Here is a 17,488-nt window from a genome sequence, read left to right as displayed (position 1 = left end):
TCACATCACTGAACAATCCAGGGTCTCATTTCAGGCTTGATTTAATCTGGTGGCTTGCCAATGTCACTCTTGTTCTGTTTTATGCATGGTCATCTTAAAGCTGGCTCCCTTTTTGGCCTCAGGATGCTCCAATCCTGGAACTACATGCTTACTTATTTATACCTGTAGAAAAGAACAAGTGCCATTGTCCTTTAATTTCCAGAAAAAATAAAAGTCAGAGGTGCACCGTGATTGTACCACATGCACCAGCTTAGAACTATGGCCAAGGGGGATGGAACACACTGACTCAATTAACCCAGATCATGTAACCTACCCATAGTACAGGTTAGTGGAAGTGAAAAGAGGTAGCTTCTCAAAACGCCGTGAATTCTATAGCAGAGACATTTACTGCACACCAAACATCTATCGCCTCCTTAGCATTTCTCAGTTATGCAGTTATGCGGACCATGGGACTAACTCTGCCGACACGCTGTGAATGGAAGAAACGAGATGTGCGTTCCCTTCAAACCAAGCATTTCAGAGCCGGTGCACAGTCCTCTGTCTTCTCCTCACCCCCATGTTGACATGAACTGGGTATCTACTATGAATGAGAAATGATCCTTTTCTGTGTGAAGCCACTTAGATTTTAGGCTCAGTCTATTACTACAGCAAACTTAACCCCTACTGACCAATTGATATTCCCAAATGAGAATTCATAGCTATCGAGGTCAATGGACTCTGGAATCTTAAAGCTTGAAACATCCATCCATTTTCTGAGGAAGCTTCAGTAGGTGGTGCTAAAGACCATGTTCCTCTGTCCTCTCTGAGGATTAGTGTGGACACTGGAGAAGCCATGGACCTGGTTTCTGGGTTCTAGTGCTGGCTCTACCATTTTGTATAAATTAGTCTATCTCCTTGAGTTTGGGAGATTAGTCCTCATCTCCAAAACAAGGGAATTAATACATACCCAAGATAGTTGTTGTGATCATTAAGGGAGGTCGTGTAGAAATGCCCAGGTCGGGTGATAAGCAGGTTCTTAATAAGTGTCGTGTTGAATATGAGCAGTCATAGCCAGGTGGGGCTGTAAAATCCAGTTACCTGATGGAGGCTGCTCTTTCTCCTTTCCTCTCTGTCCATTTCTCTCACACTCAATCTGTCAATTGCCTACCGCCTTTAATTCCCTAATAAAGAAAGTCATAATATAAAAACTGGTGTCCCTCTACATGAAGTCCTATACATAAATAATGTGTTAGTGGATGCAAGATGATAGCAGTCTGAGGCAGAGACTAGACATTCTCAGAAGTATTTAAACAGTTACCTGGTCACTTGCCAGAGGAAGAATTCCTTCTGGACCTGTGAGGGTGAATAAAAATCAGGCCTATCCCTGTATGAATAGGGAAAAAGACTCAGAATGATCCAAAATAAAAATGATGAGAATGGAGATTATAGCTGTCCATGCCAGAAAAACACAATAGAATAAAAGAGAGAAAGAGCTAACAGTAGCATTATTGCATTTTCAAACTGAGTTCACCACATATTGGCTGTTCCTTTTCCATTCTCAAATAAAGAAACAAATTCTATCACTCTTCCTGTATAGTGTGATAATTCAGAACAAGGGCTCTGAAGTCAGACTATCTGGTCAAAATTCTAACTCTGCCACATACCAGCCATCAGACAAGTTAATCACTTTGGGGATCAATTTATAAAACAGATGAGAATGGCACCCAACTTATGGTTAGTTTAGTGATTAAATAAGATAATACATTTCAAGCTCTTAGCAGAGGATGTAGTGGGTGATAAATTTTATCATCATCACCATCATCATCATTCTCTGTCTGGATTATGACAACAGATTTTGGACACCCAGGCTAAAATCTCCTATTGTTAACTTCCTCCTTCCACATGAGAGCTGAACTCTAGTCAAGGAATAACACTACTGCAGAGTGTTGCTTGCTTTTTCAGAAGATGCCAGGAAACCCAGCTTCATCAGGATGACTTGTTCCCCAAGAACAAACCACTTAAGCTCAGGTCCCAGCAGGTGTCTGTTTTGCTCAAAGTCCACGCTAGAACCTGTGTTCACTGTGCAGCACTCAGCATTCCTCCTGAGCAGGCTCCAAGTCTGGCCCTGTTGTCCACCAGGATTTGGTGGGATGCTGGGAAGAAGTGGGGTCTAACCATAATGAGCACAGGCCCTGGGCTCGTGCAAACCAGACCACAGCTGGTCATTAACTAGCTATGTGGTTTTGGTCAATTAATTATTTCATCTTTCCTAGGGGATTATAAAACCAACTGCCCAGGCATTATGTAAGGACTAACAGATCATACAGGTAGGAAGTTTAGCACAGTGCCAAATCACAGTGGTAATAATAGTAAATTATTATTTTTACCTCCTTGGTGTTCCTTCATGGCCGTGTCTTTACAGACTTCCCAACTTTGGGTCATCAAAAAATTGATAGATTTGGATTGTATAACTTTCATCCAAGTTACAATAAAAATGTTAGATGGAAACTGGACTAGGTCAAGTATGGACCACTGCAGTATTCCAGTAAGGACTCTGCAGGTCGATACCAAACCAACAAGGCATATTACTGAACTTCAGTTATTCACACAGTAAGGAAAAAAGAAGAAGCCTAACTCTTCAACCATTTCTGTATCTTGCCTACAAGAGAGTTCTTGTCAGATGCCTTGCAGTATAGTCTGTTTGTGATCTCTTTTATGAGTAAACTTGTTCGAATGCGTGAGGTAAGCCTGGCCTGACATTCCAAAAAGCTCACTCTGGCTCCTAGAAATCACGCTGTTGTCCTAGGAGCTCTCAAATCACTTGCTTAAATAATCAGTCCTAGAATTTTACCAGATATTGATGTCAAGCTTAGCAGTGTGTAGTTTTTCAAATTCCTTCTTTGGGGAGGAAAGGGCAGCTCCTTTTTGGAAAGTGATGTATTTACCCATCTTCTATTTTGAGGCACAGCTCTCAACTTTCTTGTTTTGTGAAAAGCCTGTGTGTACTATATTCTTCTTCATAGTCCACTACTTCTGTTATCCTAAAGCTGGAGCAAACTTAGACACCTTTTCTCAACCAGAGGAAAAAACATAACCGTAATTCTTAGAAGCAGTGCCTGCTTGTCACAGCACATTGTCACTTGGTCTTACTCCGAGAATGGCACCAAGGCTGGCTAACTGCTTCCTTTGCTCATCAGTCCATCTGTCACCCAACTCCCTCAAGCTGAACTGAGCCAGTAGTGTAGGGACAGGGGAGCAGGGTACTCCAAAGAGACAAATCCTCCTCTGCTTTCTGACAAAGCAGGGTACTGATAAGTTTACTCTCAATTACCCTTAGAGGCTTCAGTATGTATGAGAGCAAAAACAGGCCCAACCTTGGTTGCAACAAGATTGAAGAAGGGTGTGTTGAATGACATTGTTCTTCAGGTTCCTCTATGTCTAGAAAGTTGTGAGTACTAAATAGATCACGCTACTGACTATAATGTTGAGACCATTCTGGTAACTGAATACTTTCATTTATTTAAGCAAATAATATTAACTGTGTATCTATCTTTAAAACTAAGTGTTTAATGGAAAGAAGGACCAAACACTGTCACTGAATACTAAGTTGCCTTCTATGGTCCTAAAGTCAGAATATATTCTTGTCTATCAAAAAAGAGAAAAAGTTAACCACTTGTAATGACAAAGCTTTGATGGAAAAGTCTGAATTTTGCATAAAGGTAATTCCTTTCTGTATGAGATGAGAGAAAAAATGATGCTCTTTTAATATAACACTTATTGGAGAACAATGAATTAAAGAAAAATGGTAACAATTATGATAGGCTTACTCCATGTATATAATAGCTAAGCTAAGTCTCTGATACTTTAATTGAGAACTCAGGCCACATCATATTTATTTGTATAGCAATTGAGTTCTGTTTTGGAAGGAGAATAATTTCTACAATTTGGAAACCTAAATTTGGTTTGAAAACATATTTTGAATTCATTATATTCAGAAAACTAAAAATGTGTATGGTTAGCGCCCCTTGACTAGCAAAATTTATATTCATTTCAGTCTAATTCGACTAACATGATACTGGGTGCAGCAATCTCAATTATTAATTAAATATTTCAACATCAGAAAAAATAATACTTAAAATACTTTAAGACATCTATAATAGGCAAATTCATAGAAACAGAATATAGATTAGAGATTACCAAGGGCTCAAGGGGAAGTGAGTGGGGAGGGTTTTTTTAAAGAGGTCTAGAGTTTCTATTTTGGGTGATGGAAAATTTTGGAAATAGTTAGTGGTGATAATTGTACGATACTGTGTATGTAACTAATGCCACTGAACTGTACACTTAAAAATGGTTAAATAACATTTTATATTATACGTATTTTACACAGTAAATTGAAAAATATATCATTTAAGATATCAAAATAAATAAAAATGATTCAAACACTAGTAAACCTAACCAAAGTATACAGAATCTACTTGAAAAATACTATAAAGCTTTTCCGAGGAGTTTAATAAAAAACAAGAACAGTTGAAGAGATACATGTTCCTAACTGGAAAGATGGCCATTTCCCCCAAATTACTATCTAAATTTATTGGAAATTTTATCAAAGTGCCAAGCATACTTTTTAACTTGACTAAATTATTCTAAATTTTCTCTCAAAATGTAAATAGTTAAGAATAATCAAGAAAATATTGAGAAAGAATAAGGAGACAGGGCCAGAATTCTGCTACATTAAAACATATAAATTATAATCATGAAGAATAATATTTTAGGGAAATATGCAAGGTACATTGATTTTTTTAAAAAAGCAGTGTTAAAAAAAAAAGGTATTTTTTTAAATAGAATAAAATCCAGTGTCTATATATGGCAATGGATAAGATAGTCTCTATTGTATCTGAGCTTATAAATCTCCAGTATTTACTGTGTTTACATTCTATTTTCAAAATGAGAGCAGAGTGAAAATACACTTTATAACCTTCTTCTTTACTCACCTGTATCTTATAAACATTTTCCTATTTTAAAAATATTTTCTATTATATGACTTTAATAACTATAATTTTCCATTGTATAGGTATACCAGATTTTACTTAAATAAGCCAGTGTTTTGGGGAACATTTAGATGGTTTATAATTATAAATAATACTATTGATACATCCTATCCTATAACTCTTTCTGCACAGCTGCATACTTCCTTTGACTAAATGCCAGAAGTGAAATTGCTGGGTCAAGTGTTACATGCATGTTGCTATAGAAAGATTGTGATGGTTTACAATATGGTACCTAGGAGAGTGCCTCTTTTCCCAGGCCTGTTTCCATACTGAGTATTAAATTTTCAAAAACTTTTTGTTAATATGATATTCAAAATTATAGAGTAGTGTTTCATTTCATTTGATTATCAATGAAGTTGAAAATTCTACAATAGTAATTGTTCACTTGTATTTATTAATTTGTGTATTGTCTATTTATATTATATGCCCATTTTTTAAATTAGCAGTTTCAAACTTTTATTGATTTGTGGTAGCTATTTGTATATCAAGGATATTAACATTTATACCATATGTCAAAAATATTTTTTAGAATTTATTGTTTGCTTTTACATTTTGTTTGGTGTATCCAATTTTAAAAGAAGTAGAAATATTTCCATCTATTCCTGATTCCACAGTAGTGAATCATATCTAATAGTAGAAAATGTTCTCACTTTGCAAAAACTCATAGCAATAATGGATTTTATGCTTGAGAAAATCATACATGTAACTTACAACCATCTAAGATGAATGTTTTACTACTTTGACTTTAAATTACTTTTTCCTTATTCTTCAACAATTTCCATACATCTGGAAGCTCTATCTTGTTGGTTATACTTGAAAGCAGTAAGCAGTACAATAGAAATCTAATTTTCTGAATATAAAGTTTCCCCTGGTTGATCTATAATATCAGATCATTTCTCATGTAGATTTCTCATGTTAGACCCTTTTCAAAACCTTAAATCTTGAGTTCAGAGTCCTCACTTAAATCTTGACAGTTGCTTTCAGGCCCATCAACACAAGAATAAACACATTTCTTCTCTTTCAAGCTATAGAATCATATTCTCTTTATATCTGTTAACATACTTTTTCAAAAGAAAAGAACTTTGTTTCAAAAAAAAAAAAAAAACCTCTTTTTTATTTAGTTCTACTGGGACAGTAAGAACAAAAAGACTTCCAACGTAATGGTATATCTTAACTCCCCAAGAATGAGGAAAAAAAATAGAACTGAGGAACTGAAGTGGAAATGGGCAATATAAAAAAAATCCCTCTTAGATGAAGTTAAGGGGCTTTTATAGCGCATACCATGGCTCTATTTCACAGCTACTGCAGAAGTTTTAGAGCCAGTCCCTGCTTATTTAGGATGCCTCAGGGTTCCATTTTAGATGTCATTAAGAGTAACAGTTGAAGCATTTTACTTGTCAGTCTTTGTCAATTCAATAACATTTTTCACAATCATGTTAATTCAATCAGTGTTGCAATGAGATAAAATAATTATTTCTTAATAGCTATTATTACTATCCATGGTGAGAGAGATTATTAATTTATCCCCAGGTGATCAATTAGCCATATGTACAGGGATAAACCTAATCAACAAAAGTTCGATGTTATTATTACTCATATATATAAAAAGGTTTACTCCTTAATATATTCTATATGGCAAGACTCTTCGCTAACATTGGTAGTAGATGAGCATACTTTAGCCTGTTTTATTGCAAGCTTTGGCATGTATACTCTAAAAAAGGGCACTTGACAAGCCAGCATTCAGTAGGCACTACGGCCACCAAAATCTTTTCTGCAGTCACCAGATGGGCTCTACACATGCTCAGATAGCTATCTCTTCTAATACTTTCAATAGGTTCTCCTACTTGTGACTTTATAGTGTCAACAGAAAGTCTTTCTTGAAAAAAAAAAAAACCCACAAAATGGAATGAAATTATATACACTCAATTTTATTTATTTTAATATATAAAAAACTTAAAACAACAAACTCATGTAATTCTGTTTCAATGTCTAATCCTTCCTGACTAAGCAGTTTATAAAATATTTAGCTGGATGTGGCTGTGAGTCCTTTTTAAGAAGTGGGGTGGGATAGAGGGACCAATAGAAAGAAAAGACAGAAACCCAGGATTTTAGACATCTGATTCTATTTGGCTGATAAGACAAGACAAGACCTAGGGATCTTTTAGCTTGGGGAAAAGTACTATGGCCTCACTCTCCTTTTATGTACATTTACACATACTCACATCCTTCTTCCCACCATTTCTAAATGATCCCAAGGAAAACACATACACAATGATAAAAGCATTTGGAAGACTGCTTCTTTGCTATCTTGGGCTTTGTTCCCACATCGCTAAGTAGAATTTTATCCATTTGAGCTGGAGTAGACCTTATAAAAGAAGTCCTTTACCCAAGAGGGGGCAATCTAGCATGCCGTTCCCTCTCCTTCACCCTAATAACATCTACTCATCCCTTAGGTCCTTATCTGTGTCTGGGCGCCTTCCCTACTTTGTAGGCTGGGCTGAATACCTTTTTGATTTGCTGTTTAAATACCATATCCTTCTTATGAAATCTCAACACACTTGTAGTATTTGTTCAATATCTTCTTCCATACTATATTGTAAGCCCCAAGGGGCTGAGTACTGTATCTGTCTTGTTCACTTCTATATCTCCAATTCTTAAAACAATAACTGGTGCATAATGCATTCTCAATAAATATTTGATGAATGAGGATTAAGTAAACTAATATATGTAAAGTGCTCAGTTTAATTCCTGGTATATAGAGGTGCCCAATACATGTTAGTTACTAGTATATGAACCATTACACAGATCTGTGCAGTACCAAACCCTAAACATGTTGAGCTTCATTGGTAGACTTTTTGAAAGAATGTGTACTGCCCATAATACTCAGAATGACATTTCTGCAGGCTCCCAGTTCTCTTCTGTTAAATGCAGTTGCGTCAGTAAGCAGGGATCAATAACCTCTGGCTTCCTAAAAAGACAAAACAATTTTAGCTTGGATAAGACCAGAAAAAAGGATCCCCACTACCACTACAAGACACTCTACCTGACCTTCTCCCTCTCCAACTTCCCATGGTTCTCTGAAGCTCTGCTCTTGAGCATCTCATTACTACAGCTTTTAGGCTAAATTATAGCATTCTATTTTTAGTTGTTTCTCAGAATATATGGTATGGTCTGCAGTGTGTCTAAATGCTGTAATAATGAGCCATCATGCAATCAAATTCCATAGTTATATTTAACTGATTCCTTGCATTGAAGCTGAGCCTTCTCTATTCATTGTATTTGTGTTTGCTTTCAAACCAAACAGGAATGTAGTCTGAACTGGACCAGAAGTTGTGGGGTTTCCCTGAGGTGTTTTCATACCTCAACCCCTATTTTTTTGCTGGAGGGGATGAAGCTGACCACACTTTAGTTTTAAACACTTCCTAGTGCTTCCAAAGAGAATAGCTGTGAAACCACTAAATGATACCTTATATTCTTGTATTTTCAATTGAGAATTTAGTTTGGTTCAAACTTACCTTAAGTGTCACCCTTGTGCCTGGCTAGTTTGTACTTTATTCTGTAGGAAATGGTGTGGGGGAGACTCTGAACTCTGTGAGCAGGTAGATTATCAAATATGTTCTAAGAAGGTGAATTCAGCAGCAGTGTGAAAAGACAGGTTGAGGGAGTGGAGAAAGACAGAAAGAAGGCAGGTGGGTTAGGAAGGTATGGCAGTTCTCCAGTAGTGGAGTTCTAAGGGCCAGAATCAGAGGATAGATGGAGAGGATGGAGCCCCAAGACCAGAAGAGTGGAGGTGAGGATGGAGCCCCAGGACCAGAGGAGAGGTGAGGATGGAGCCCCAGGACCAAGGGAGAGGTGGTGAGGATGGAGCCCCAGGACCAGGGGAGAGGTGGTGAGGATGGAGCCCCAGGACCAGAGGAGAGGTGGTGAGGATGGAGCCCCAGGACCAAGGGAGAGGTGGTGAGAATGGAGCTCCAGGACCAGAGGAGAGGTGGTGAGGGTGGAGCCCCAAGACCAGAGGAGAGGTGGTGAGGATGGAGCCCCAGGACCGGGGGAGAGGTGGTGAGGGTGGAGCCCCAGGACCAGGGGAGAGGTGGTGAGGGTGGAGCCCCAGGACCAGGGGAGAGGTGGTGAGGATGGAGCCCCAGGACCAGGGGAGAGGTGGTGAGGATGGAGCCCCAGGACCAGAGGAGAGGTGGTGAGGGTGGAGCCCCAGGACTAGAAGGCTAGAGGTGAGGATGGGAGGAGGACACAAATTCAAGAGCTACTTCAAAAACAGAATAAGATGACTTTGCAACATGAAGAATGCAAGGGATGAGAAACAGATTTTGACCCTGGATACCTGGGAACCTGGTTGTATCAATACTAAATATGGAGTAAATAGGGAAAAGATAAAGTTTATGGGGGAAACTTATCTTTGGAACAAACTGAATTTGAGGTGATAGCAAGACACAGGCTACTGGAAATGTGAGCTGGAGTTCAAGAACAATGTTAGGACTGCCTCACAAGTACAGTGACCGTGTTGTCATTCCTTTGGATGGACTGGTTCCTTTTGTCCCTCCATAAATGGCACATGCTTTAAAGTCATAGTCAATTTTTTCTTTAGAAGGTAGAATATTACAAATAAGAGCCTCTGACTTTGTCCTGAAGTAGTCTCGGGCATTGCAATTTATCAGTCACCACCTTTGACCCTCTATAATAGATGCTTTATATGGCTTTTCTATCTAAATCATAGAATTTTTGGCCATTTTAGAAAGTAAATAATAGGTTCCCATGGTTAAGGACCAAGAAAGTATGGGGGAGTTGGCCAAGTTTATACAGCCAGTTATCCGTGTCCTTGTCCCTGGCCCTCTGCATCCCCACTGGAGCAGGTTTCCAGACCCTGCACGTGGGGAACACCAGGTAACTTACTGTCTCCTGTTCTATCTCTGCAGTACAGCTTGTTACTGTGCATTCAGAATTGTTCTTTAAAAACATTCTGTATGCCTTTGGTATCTTAGTTATATACTGTTAATTCCTTCTCAAGTTCTGAACGTTAAAAATTTTTGCTTTTCTTCCCTACTTTCTTGAAAGTCTAAATATAGTCACTTTATGGTCACTTCTACCAACAATGTTCTCGATGTTTGTAACCAGTCTATAGTTTCTACTCATATACAGCATAACCAGTCTCTTCTTCCCCAAAAAATGTTTTTTCATGGCAATAGTTTTAAGCATAGCATGGATTGCTAACTGAACGGGATTGTTGCATAAAACGTTATGTGTTGTCAACCTTCATGGGGTCCTTTAGTGACCCGAACTGATCTTTTACCTTTCATGCTACTTGTCCATCACCAGCCTCTTCTGTGAAGGACAATGAATTGCTTTCTTAGGATTGATGAGGAGTCAGTGCAAGTCGGGAGAACAAATAATACACAAACAAGATCCTGTTTATAGCATTAACAGTGCATCATTCAAAGCTGTAATAACCAAGGCTCATCCCATTGGTGATCCCCAGTAGAGTACAGTTTAATTAAGTGGTCTACGAGACGACTTCCCTTAACATTGTAGAAATGAATCTTTCTATTTTTGGCTTGTTCCTTTTCCTACTATATAGATGCCTTGAACCTCCGAAACCGACAGGTCATCTGCGTCACTCTCAAAGTCCTACAGCATCTGGTTGTGTCAGCTGAGATGGTGGGTGAAGCTCTGGTGCCCTATTACCGTCAAATCCTCCCCATCCTGAACATCTTTAAGAATATGAATGGTGAGTTATCCCAGAAGTCAAAATGTCTTTTAAGCACTAAAAAAGGGAGTGGTTTGAGGTAGCGTTAATTAGCAACACATTTAGGATTTATTATTACATATAAACCAAGATCCATTCGGAGATCTAAATAGCATAACTCCTACCTCTTCTCCTGCTACTCCCTAGGGAAATAGTAAAATTAACAATTTTATTTATTACTCCTCACATGTACAGCTTACTTACTCAGTACAGAAGCACTGAAACAGTTCTATAATCTTCCAATAATAAAATTGTAAAGTTTTTTTAACAGTCTTTTGAATATGTTAGTAGGTTTTGAGTTTGTCCTTTCTCTTGATAGTAATTCTACCTTTAGGTACTTCCTGTTAAAATTACAGTCAGTTTTTATAATTGATTTAAGTGGAATTTTTAAAGCAATGTTATTAAAATCTGGTACAGGCGGTTTGGAGAGTTTTAATATAAGTTCTCCTATTTCTATTAAAAAAAAGAAAAATAGATGATTCGTAGTTACTTAGCTGATGGTGTGTACTGATTAAATATATATGTGCTGACGTATTTATTTTTTAAAATAGTATTCTATAAGGTTTGGAAAGCACTGATGCACTCAAGTGAATCTGCTTCACCCAAAGGTATTAGCAAGTTGTGGTGATCTCCTGGCAGGCAGTGGATGTACATCTGTTCATTGACACTGTGATTTTCCTTTTGTACCTCTTGAAACGATGTGAATCTAATTTTCTTTTATGTTGCTAACTTTGAAGTTCCATACTTCTCATATGCACAGTGTAAGTCAACATTTGAAGTTAATTTCTGACAGCCATGTAAGTAAGTTAGTAATTTAGTGGAACAGTGCATGAAAATTTTGCAACATGATCTGCTTATTGCACAGACAAGAAAAAATCAAACTAAAAACTGAACATATGACAGCTTCAATCACAAAGAAGTCCTTTTTTTGGAATCATTATTTTTCATATATTTCCTAAATTGCTATTAAAAGTGTCCCTAATCAGGCAGACTATTCAGGAAATCATGGGATCATCAGAGTCTTTAGCTGTCTTTCAAGAGTAGGGCCTACTTATATGTTTAATATTAAACATTTTTAGTAAAAAGGACTTCAACTGGGGTTATGGGAGCTTAAGAATGTTCATAATGGAATGAGTTGATATCCATTCCAAAATATCTAAACACTACAGAGTTAATGTGGTCATTTAGATGAGATGGTCACTCTTTCAGGAAAGTAAAAACTGGGTGTTAGTAATTCAGTCTTTTATGATCTAAACTGAAAGTTTTAGTAACAGCATTTCTACTTTGTGGAAAATACTTGCTTAAATATTCTTGATTCATAATTCATATTTTTACTGCATAGCGGCATCAAATAAGAGATAGATATAAAGACAAGAATGCTAGAGATAAAGACAGAAATGGAAGAATCAGGGAACACTCACCCCTAGAAATCTCAGTTATAATTAACACTTTTGAAGTGTGTGATTCACAAATGTTTCCTCAATAATCCTCACAGAAACCTGTGATGTATGTACAATTACTATTTCCATTTTTTAGCTGCAAAAGTTGCCTCTCTGTAACTCTTCCCCTCCATAAACATTTGCTTCTGTACTTGCCTCTCATGGAAGATGAGTGCCAGCATCGCCCTCCCTTGCTTGAGTAGGAGTAGGGGTCACCATGCGCGTTAATGCTCTCCTTGTCCTACAGTGGGATCCGGAACTTAAATCTAAGCAACATTTTGTATCTTTGTATAAAATAAGGAAGACAGTGATATTCAAAAGATGATTAGAATCTCCCTCATCCTCAAGGAACCCTGTAAAGAAGAATAAGCACAGCTGCCACTAAGACAGATAAATCTCTTGGGAGCTCTAGACTAGTAAACAAAAGCAATTGGTTTCTACATATTCCTCATTATATTACTTATTTAATTCTTTAACTTACAGATGTTCATAGGCTTCACAAAAGCAGTGACTGGGTTTAGGAATACATCTCCTGTTTATTTACAGTTTATATCATGGCCTTAATTGGTCCCACACCTAGCTGATTATTTTGGAACATTTCTAAATGCATGCACCAGGAATTCTACATTCAACTATTTTTCTGGTTAATATCTTTCTGACATTTGAGCGGAAAAACTATTAGCTTCAGCTTCATTTTCTACTTATCTTAGAAACCTGTCAGTACAATGCCAGAATGCAGTTTGCTGTATTTCCAGAGGGTCATCTTACAAAACTGGAGCATTCTAGCTCTAAAACTTAAAACTATTCTTCAAAGTGGCTGTTACCACAAATCCAGTTCTACCAGTAGAAGCTTATCATAGGATTTCCAATTACAATACTATTTTCAGTCTAAAACTAATTTAGCTTTAATAGTATTTTAATAAACCTTGCTTCATGATTATATTTTATTCATATTCACAGAACCATATATACATTTTTATTTAAGCAGGTGTCTTTAGTAACAGATGTATTTAGTTACAATTAAAAATGAATTAGAAATTTACAGCATGTAGTATTAGAAAAAATATTTCATCCTTAATTTCAATGTATCTGAGAACAATTTCATTTTCTGTTTCCTTTTTCCCTACTTTCATGTAATCAATGTCTTGTTAAATTCATATTCAAAGATATATTTTTCCAGTCCCACAACAAAATATTTTTGAGAGTGAGACCCAATATAAATGACCAAAAGAATGAAAGAGAGAATATTCCTTCAAATATAATGACCTTATCCTTCTGTTAATCTTCCCTTGAAGCACAAACTTTAGCATAATTCTATTGCCTGCTCCTTTTTGCAATTTCTGTCCTATTTTAATGTCAGCTGGACTTTCTCTGAAATGATCAGAGGGGCTGAGTAGCTAGCGAATGCACAACCATGTCAGCAGTCTTCCCAGGGGACCAGTGGGAACTAGGTAGACCAGGGGGGAGCACATGACACTGGTAGCACCAACCTGTGTCCCCATCCACACTTCTACAGGTAATGAAACTTACCACCAGCCCCACAAGATCAGTCCTGGTCTAGGAGAAAGAGTGGCTTTGTATTTCTATCTATAAATAACATACTTTCACAGGTTTTAATTAGGCTATAGTTAAAACAACAACAGACAAATCGGTGAATTGCAATGTGGAATAAAGAGTAATATTTGGGAGCAGAAGAGATGTGACCTTAGGCAAATCATGTGACTTCTCTGAACTTAAATTTCTTCATCTGCACAAAATATTTATAATAATGTCTTTTTCATAACGTTGGCAAAACAATTGAGATAATGTACACCCCTTCATGTGGGGCCTGGCCTTGACTGAATATTAAATGAGATAGTCATTATTATTATACAACATTATATACACATACAATGTTATCCCTGTATGATATTATATACAAATATAGCAATACTGTATAAATTAGTATGTAGCAGCTTGAAGAGGTGATTTAATGTATTGTATCCCCTGGTCACTTCTGTGAGCCTGTGAGTGAGGCATGACCTCCGGGTTTCCCCAGCAGCTGCAGTCCCTTTGCTTCAAAGGACTCACCTTGCCTCTGACTACCAAATGCCAAGTGGGTGGCCAAATAAAGTAAGGACAATGGGATTCATTCAAGGATAACTGGTTTTCAAATCCATCCCTTCCTGGCAAGCTCAAACATGTGAGTGCGGTTTGGGGGAAGGTCATTATCTTAAAAAGAGAAGCTGAGTGTGACAAACCAGGATCAGGGTCCTCTTTGGAAGATCCAAGCTAGTATCTAAACTTGAACTTGTTTCCTTTAATTCTAAACAGTGAATTTTGGATATCTAAGACATGCTGTCTTTCCAGTGACTGCTGTGGGGTGAAAGAGAAAGAGGAGTTTCTATAACAACAATTTCTTCTTTCCTGTGTTCTTTCACAAATGTTATTAAAGGTTACAGAAAATTAAGACAATAGGAATGCTCAATTTATAGCTTTCAGAGATGAAAGTACAAAATTAATGATGCAGTGTATTGCATTTGAGAAGCATGAACCAATAAATGGCATTAAAACATTTACATCTAAAATATGGGGCTCTGCCAGCAGATTAAGGCTATCCAACAACCGTGTTTTTTGGAGGCAATCCTTATTTTGGTACTTTTGTTTCTAATTGCACCAGCAGTCCTGAAACAACCTCTAAGGGATATAGTTCAGAGACTCCAGGTATCAGCAGCTCTAAGAGTACATTAACTTTATGTCACAGAATATGCAAAAGTAAATGTAATAATGAAATAACATGTTCCCAAGTGTGTGAAATCAAATAGTCTTTGATTTATCTAGGATACTTCTAAGATGTATGCCATAGACTAATAGAAGTCCATGAAAAGAGATTTAAAATTTCCAATTCAAATTCAGACACATTAAATAACACAGGAAATGAGAATGCATTAAATTTGCCAAATTTTGGAAAGTTTGTACCAGGTCTTTCGCCCTGAAACTTAAGTAGTTTCTAAAAAATAGAAACAACTGTTTTCTACTGATAGTCTTTTAAAACAACTTCTAAGGAGAGCCTAAGAATTCTCAGTCAACCTGCTTCAGACCCTTTTTAGATATTTTTGTGAGTTCTATGGTACCTATTTTCATGGTCCTTTAAACTGTTGATGAACTTTTGAGAGCTGATTGTTCACCAAAAATGTCTTTAGTTCTTATGTCTTATAATTGACTTGTATAAAGTTTATTTCACAGAGCTTTTAATTTAATTTTGAAATTAAGGTTTATTCCCCCATGGAGTTCTGTACAATTTTTAGTATGATTTAAAAATTTGCTTCAAAGCTCCTTTGGAATCATTAGGCTTATTAGATTTGAAAGTCTTTGAAAGTCCTAAGTTTATTGAGGAAAGTGTTAGAATACTACTCCAGAATTCCTGAAAGTTAGATTTGGAATGATCATGTATCTATCTAATCTCTTCTGAACTCTTCTTCCACTCAGATATAACTAGTTGGTCTGAAAAGAATCCTAGAATCCTAACCAAGCTGGCAGATCCATGTAGGTGCCCTTTGATCTGCACCTCTCTCCACATTTACTAAATATCAGACTATTGGTTTCATAGCCAAAATGTGTTGGGATTTCTTTTTTCTGTGAGGACTGTAGCACACTGAGAAGAATTAGGTCCTTGATATGTGTTTGTGTGGAATTTATTCACTATCCCAGTCTGCATGACCAATGCTTGTCCTAAAGAGCCTCACTATTTCATGAGGTAGCCCATCCTATATCCAAAGAGAAAATCACTTCCTACAGTGAATGAAATATATGCCAAATATTTCTATCTGGCTTATCTCTCTAGTCTAAACCACACAGAATAATACCTAGTCCCTTTTCCAAATAACAGGCCCTTAAAAAATTATATAAAACTTTCCTACCCCTTCAATCTTCACTTCTCCAAGATCAATGTCCCTTCTTCCAAGCATTCTTTATAAGCAGAGATTTCAGAGCCTTGAAAATCTTAGGGGTTGGAGATGGTAGACCCATGTACCTGTAAACACTGACGGCTCTGCAATGATCCAAGAGAGCAGCCCCAAGGGACAGATGGTCCTGGGAAAAGCCAAGGCTTCTGTGACCTCATTTGATGCACCTTATATGTGGTCAGCCCATAAAATGACCATCTTACTACTGTGAAATCTTACCATTATGTTGGGGTCAGGTGCATACTTTAAATTGCCTCTATCTGCTCTTCTCTGTAGACCCTCATGATTGCATCTGCCCAGAGGAAAAATTATTCTCAGAGTTGTCTATCTATATATAGAAACACATGACCTGGTAGGATGATGACCAAGGGAATCAGAATCTAGTTCTGAAGGCTGTTTATTAGTTTCCTAGGGCCACTGTAATAAATTACCACAAACTGGGCAGCTTAAACAACAGAAATTTACTGTCTCACAGTTCTGGAGGCCAGAAGTCCAAAACCAAGGTGTCAGCAGAGCCGTGCTCTCCAGTCTTTAAGGAAGAATCCGTTCTCCACCTTTCTCCTAGCTTCTGGTGGGTCCAGCACTCCTTGGCTTGTAGATGCATCACTTCACTGGCTGCCTCCATCTCCACATGACAGTTTTCCCTGTGTGTCTGTCTTTGTGTCTCTTCTCTTCTATGAAGACACTTGTCCTTGTCAGGTTTGGATTAGGTGCCCGCCCTACTCCAGCATGACCTCATCTTAACTTTACTAATTACATCAGCAATGACCCTATTTCCAAATAAGGCCACATTTGGAGGTTCCAGAAAGGGCTTGAATTTGGGGGGGATGCTATTCAACTCGGGACAGACCATGTAACTCTTTCCCAGGGCGTGTGGAGGTGCGGCCCCATGCTTGATGAGTAAAGTTGGAGGTTTCGCGTGCCTTCCATTCCCTCACATCTCCATCACTGAACGAGGACTGGCTGCACAAAGCCTGATGAGAACTCCCCCTTTTAATAACAAGGAACAATTCTCTTCCTTTCCCCTTCATCAGGAAGGGGGTGTTCAGTTAAGAAAGGAAAAGGATCTAGGTAAGTTTGGAGTAGAGGGGATAGCAGGAGATTTTTTTTCCTTCGATAATGTTGCAAACTGACAAAGAGAGGTGAGCGAATGCTTTCGCAGCTCTGGGCGCTGCCTGGGGTATCCCAGACTCCCAAGGGCATGCTGCCACCCGCCTTCCAGAGGACCCCAGGCACCCACTCAGGGTGGCAGGCTGCATTGCCTGTGCCTGTCCCTGCCCAACCAACTGGGCAAGAGGGTCAGGCCACTCTGTACCTGAA

At 37.8% G+C, this 17,488-nt stretch overlaps 1 protein-coding gene across 2 annotated transcripts in view; it reads left to right on the top strand.

Moving 5' to 3' along the window:
- The window catches only part of PACRG (parkin coregulated), a 505,850-nt gene that overhangs the window by 292,458 nt on the left and 195,904 nt on the right, over positions 1–17,488 (top strand). For both annotated transcript variants that reach the window (XM_082404659.1, XM_082404658.1), the window contains exon 4: positions 10,618–10,767. In XM_082404659.1, coding sequence (XP_082260785.1) covers positions 10,618–10,767 — 150 coding nt within the window. The remainder of the gene's footprint in view (positions 1–10,617; positions 10,768–17,488) is intronic.

The sequence above is a fragment of the Balaenoptera borealis genome (assembly GCF_965194805.1).
Source record: "Balaenoptera borealis genome assembly, chromosome: 9".
In the NCBI taxonomy this organism is placed as follows: Eukaryota; Metazoa; Chordata; class Mammalia; order Artiodactyla; family Balaenopteridae; genus Balaenoptera; species Balaenoptera borealis.
The sequence above is the reverse complement of the archived record's forward strand: the minus strand, read 5'-3'. Positions and strand labels throughout refer to the sequence as shown.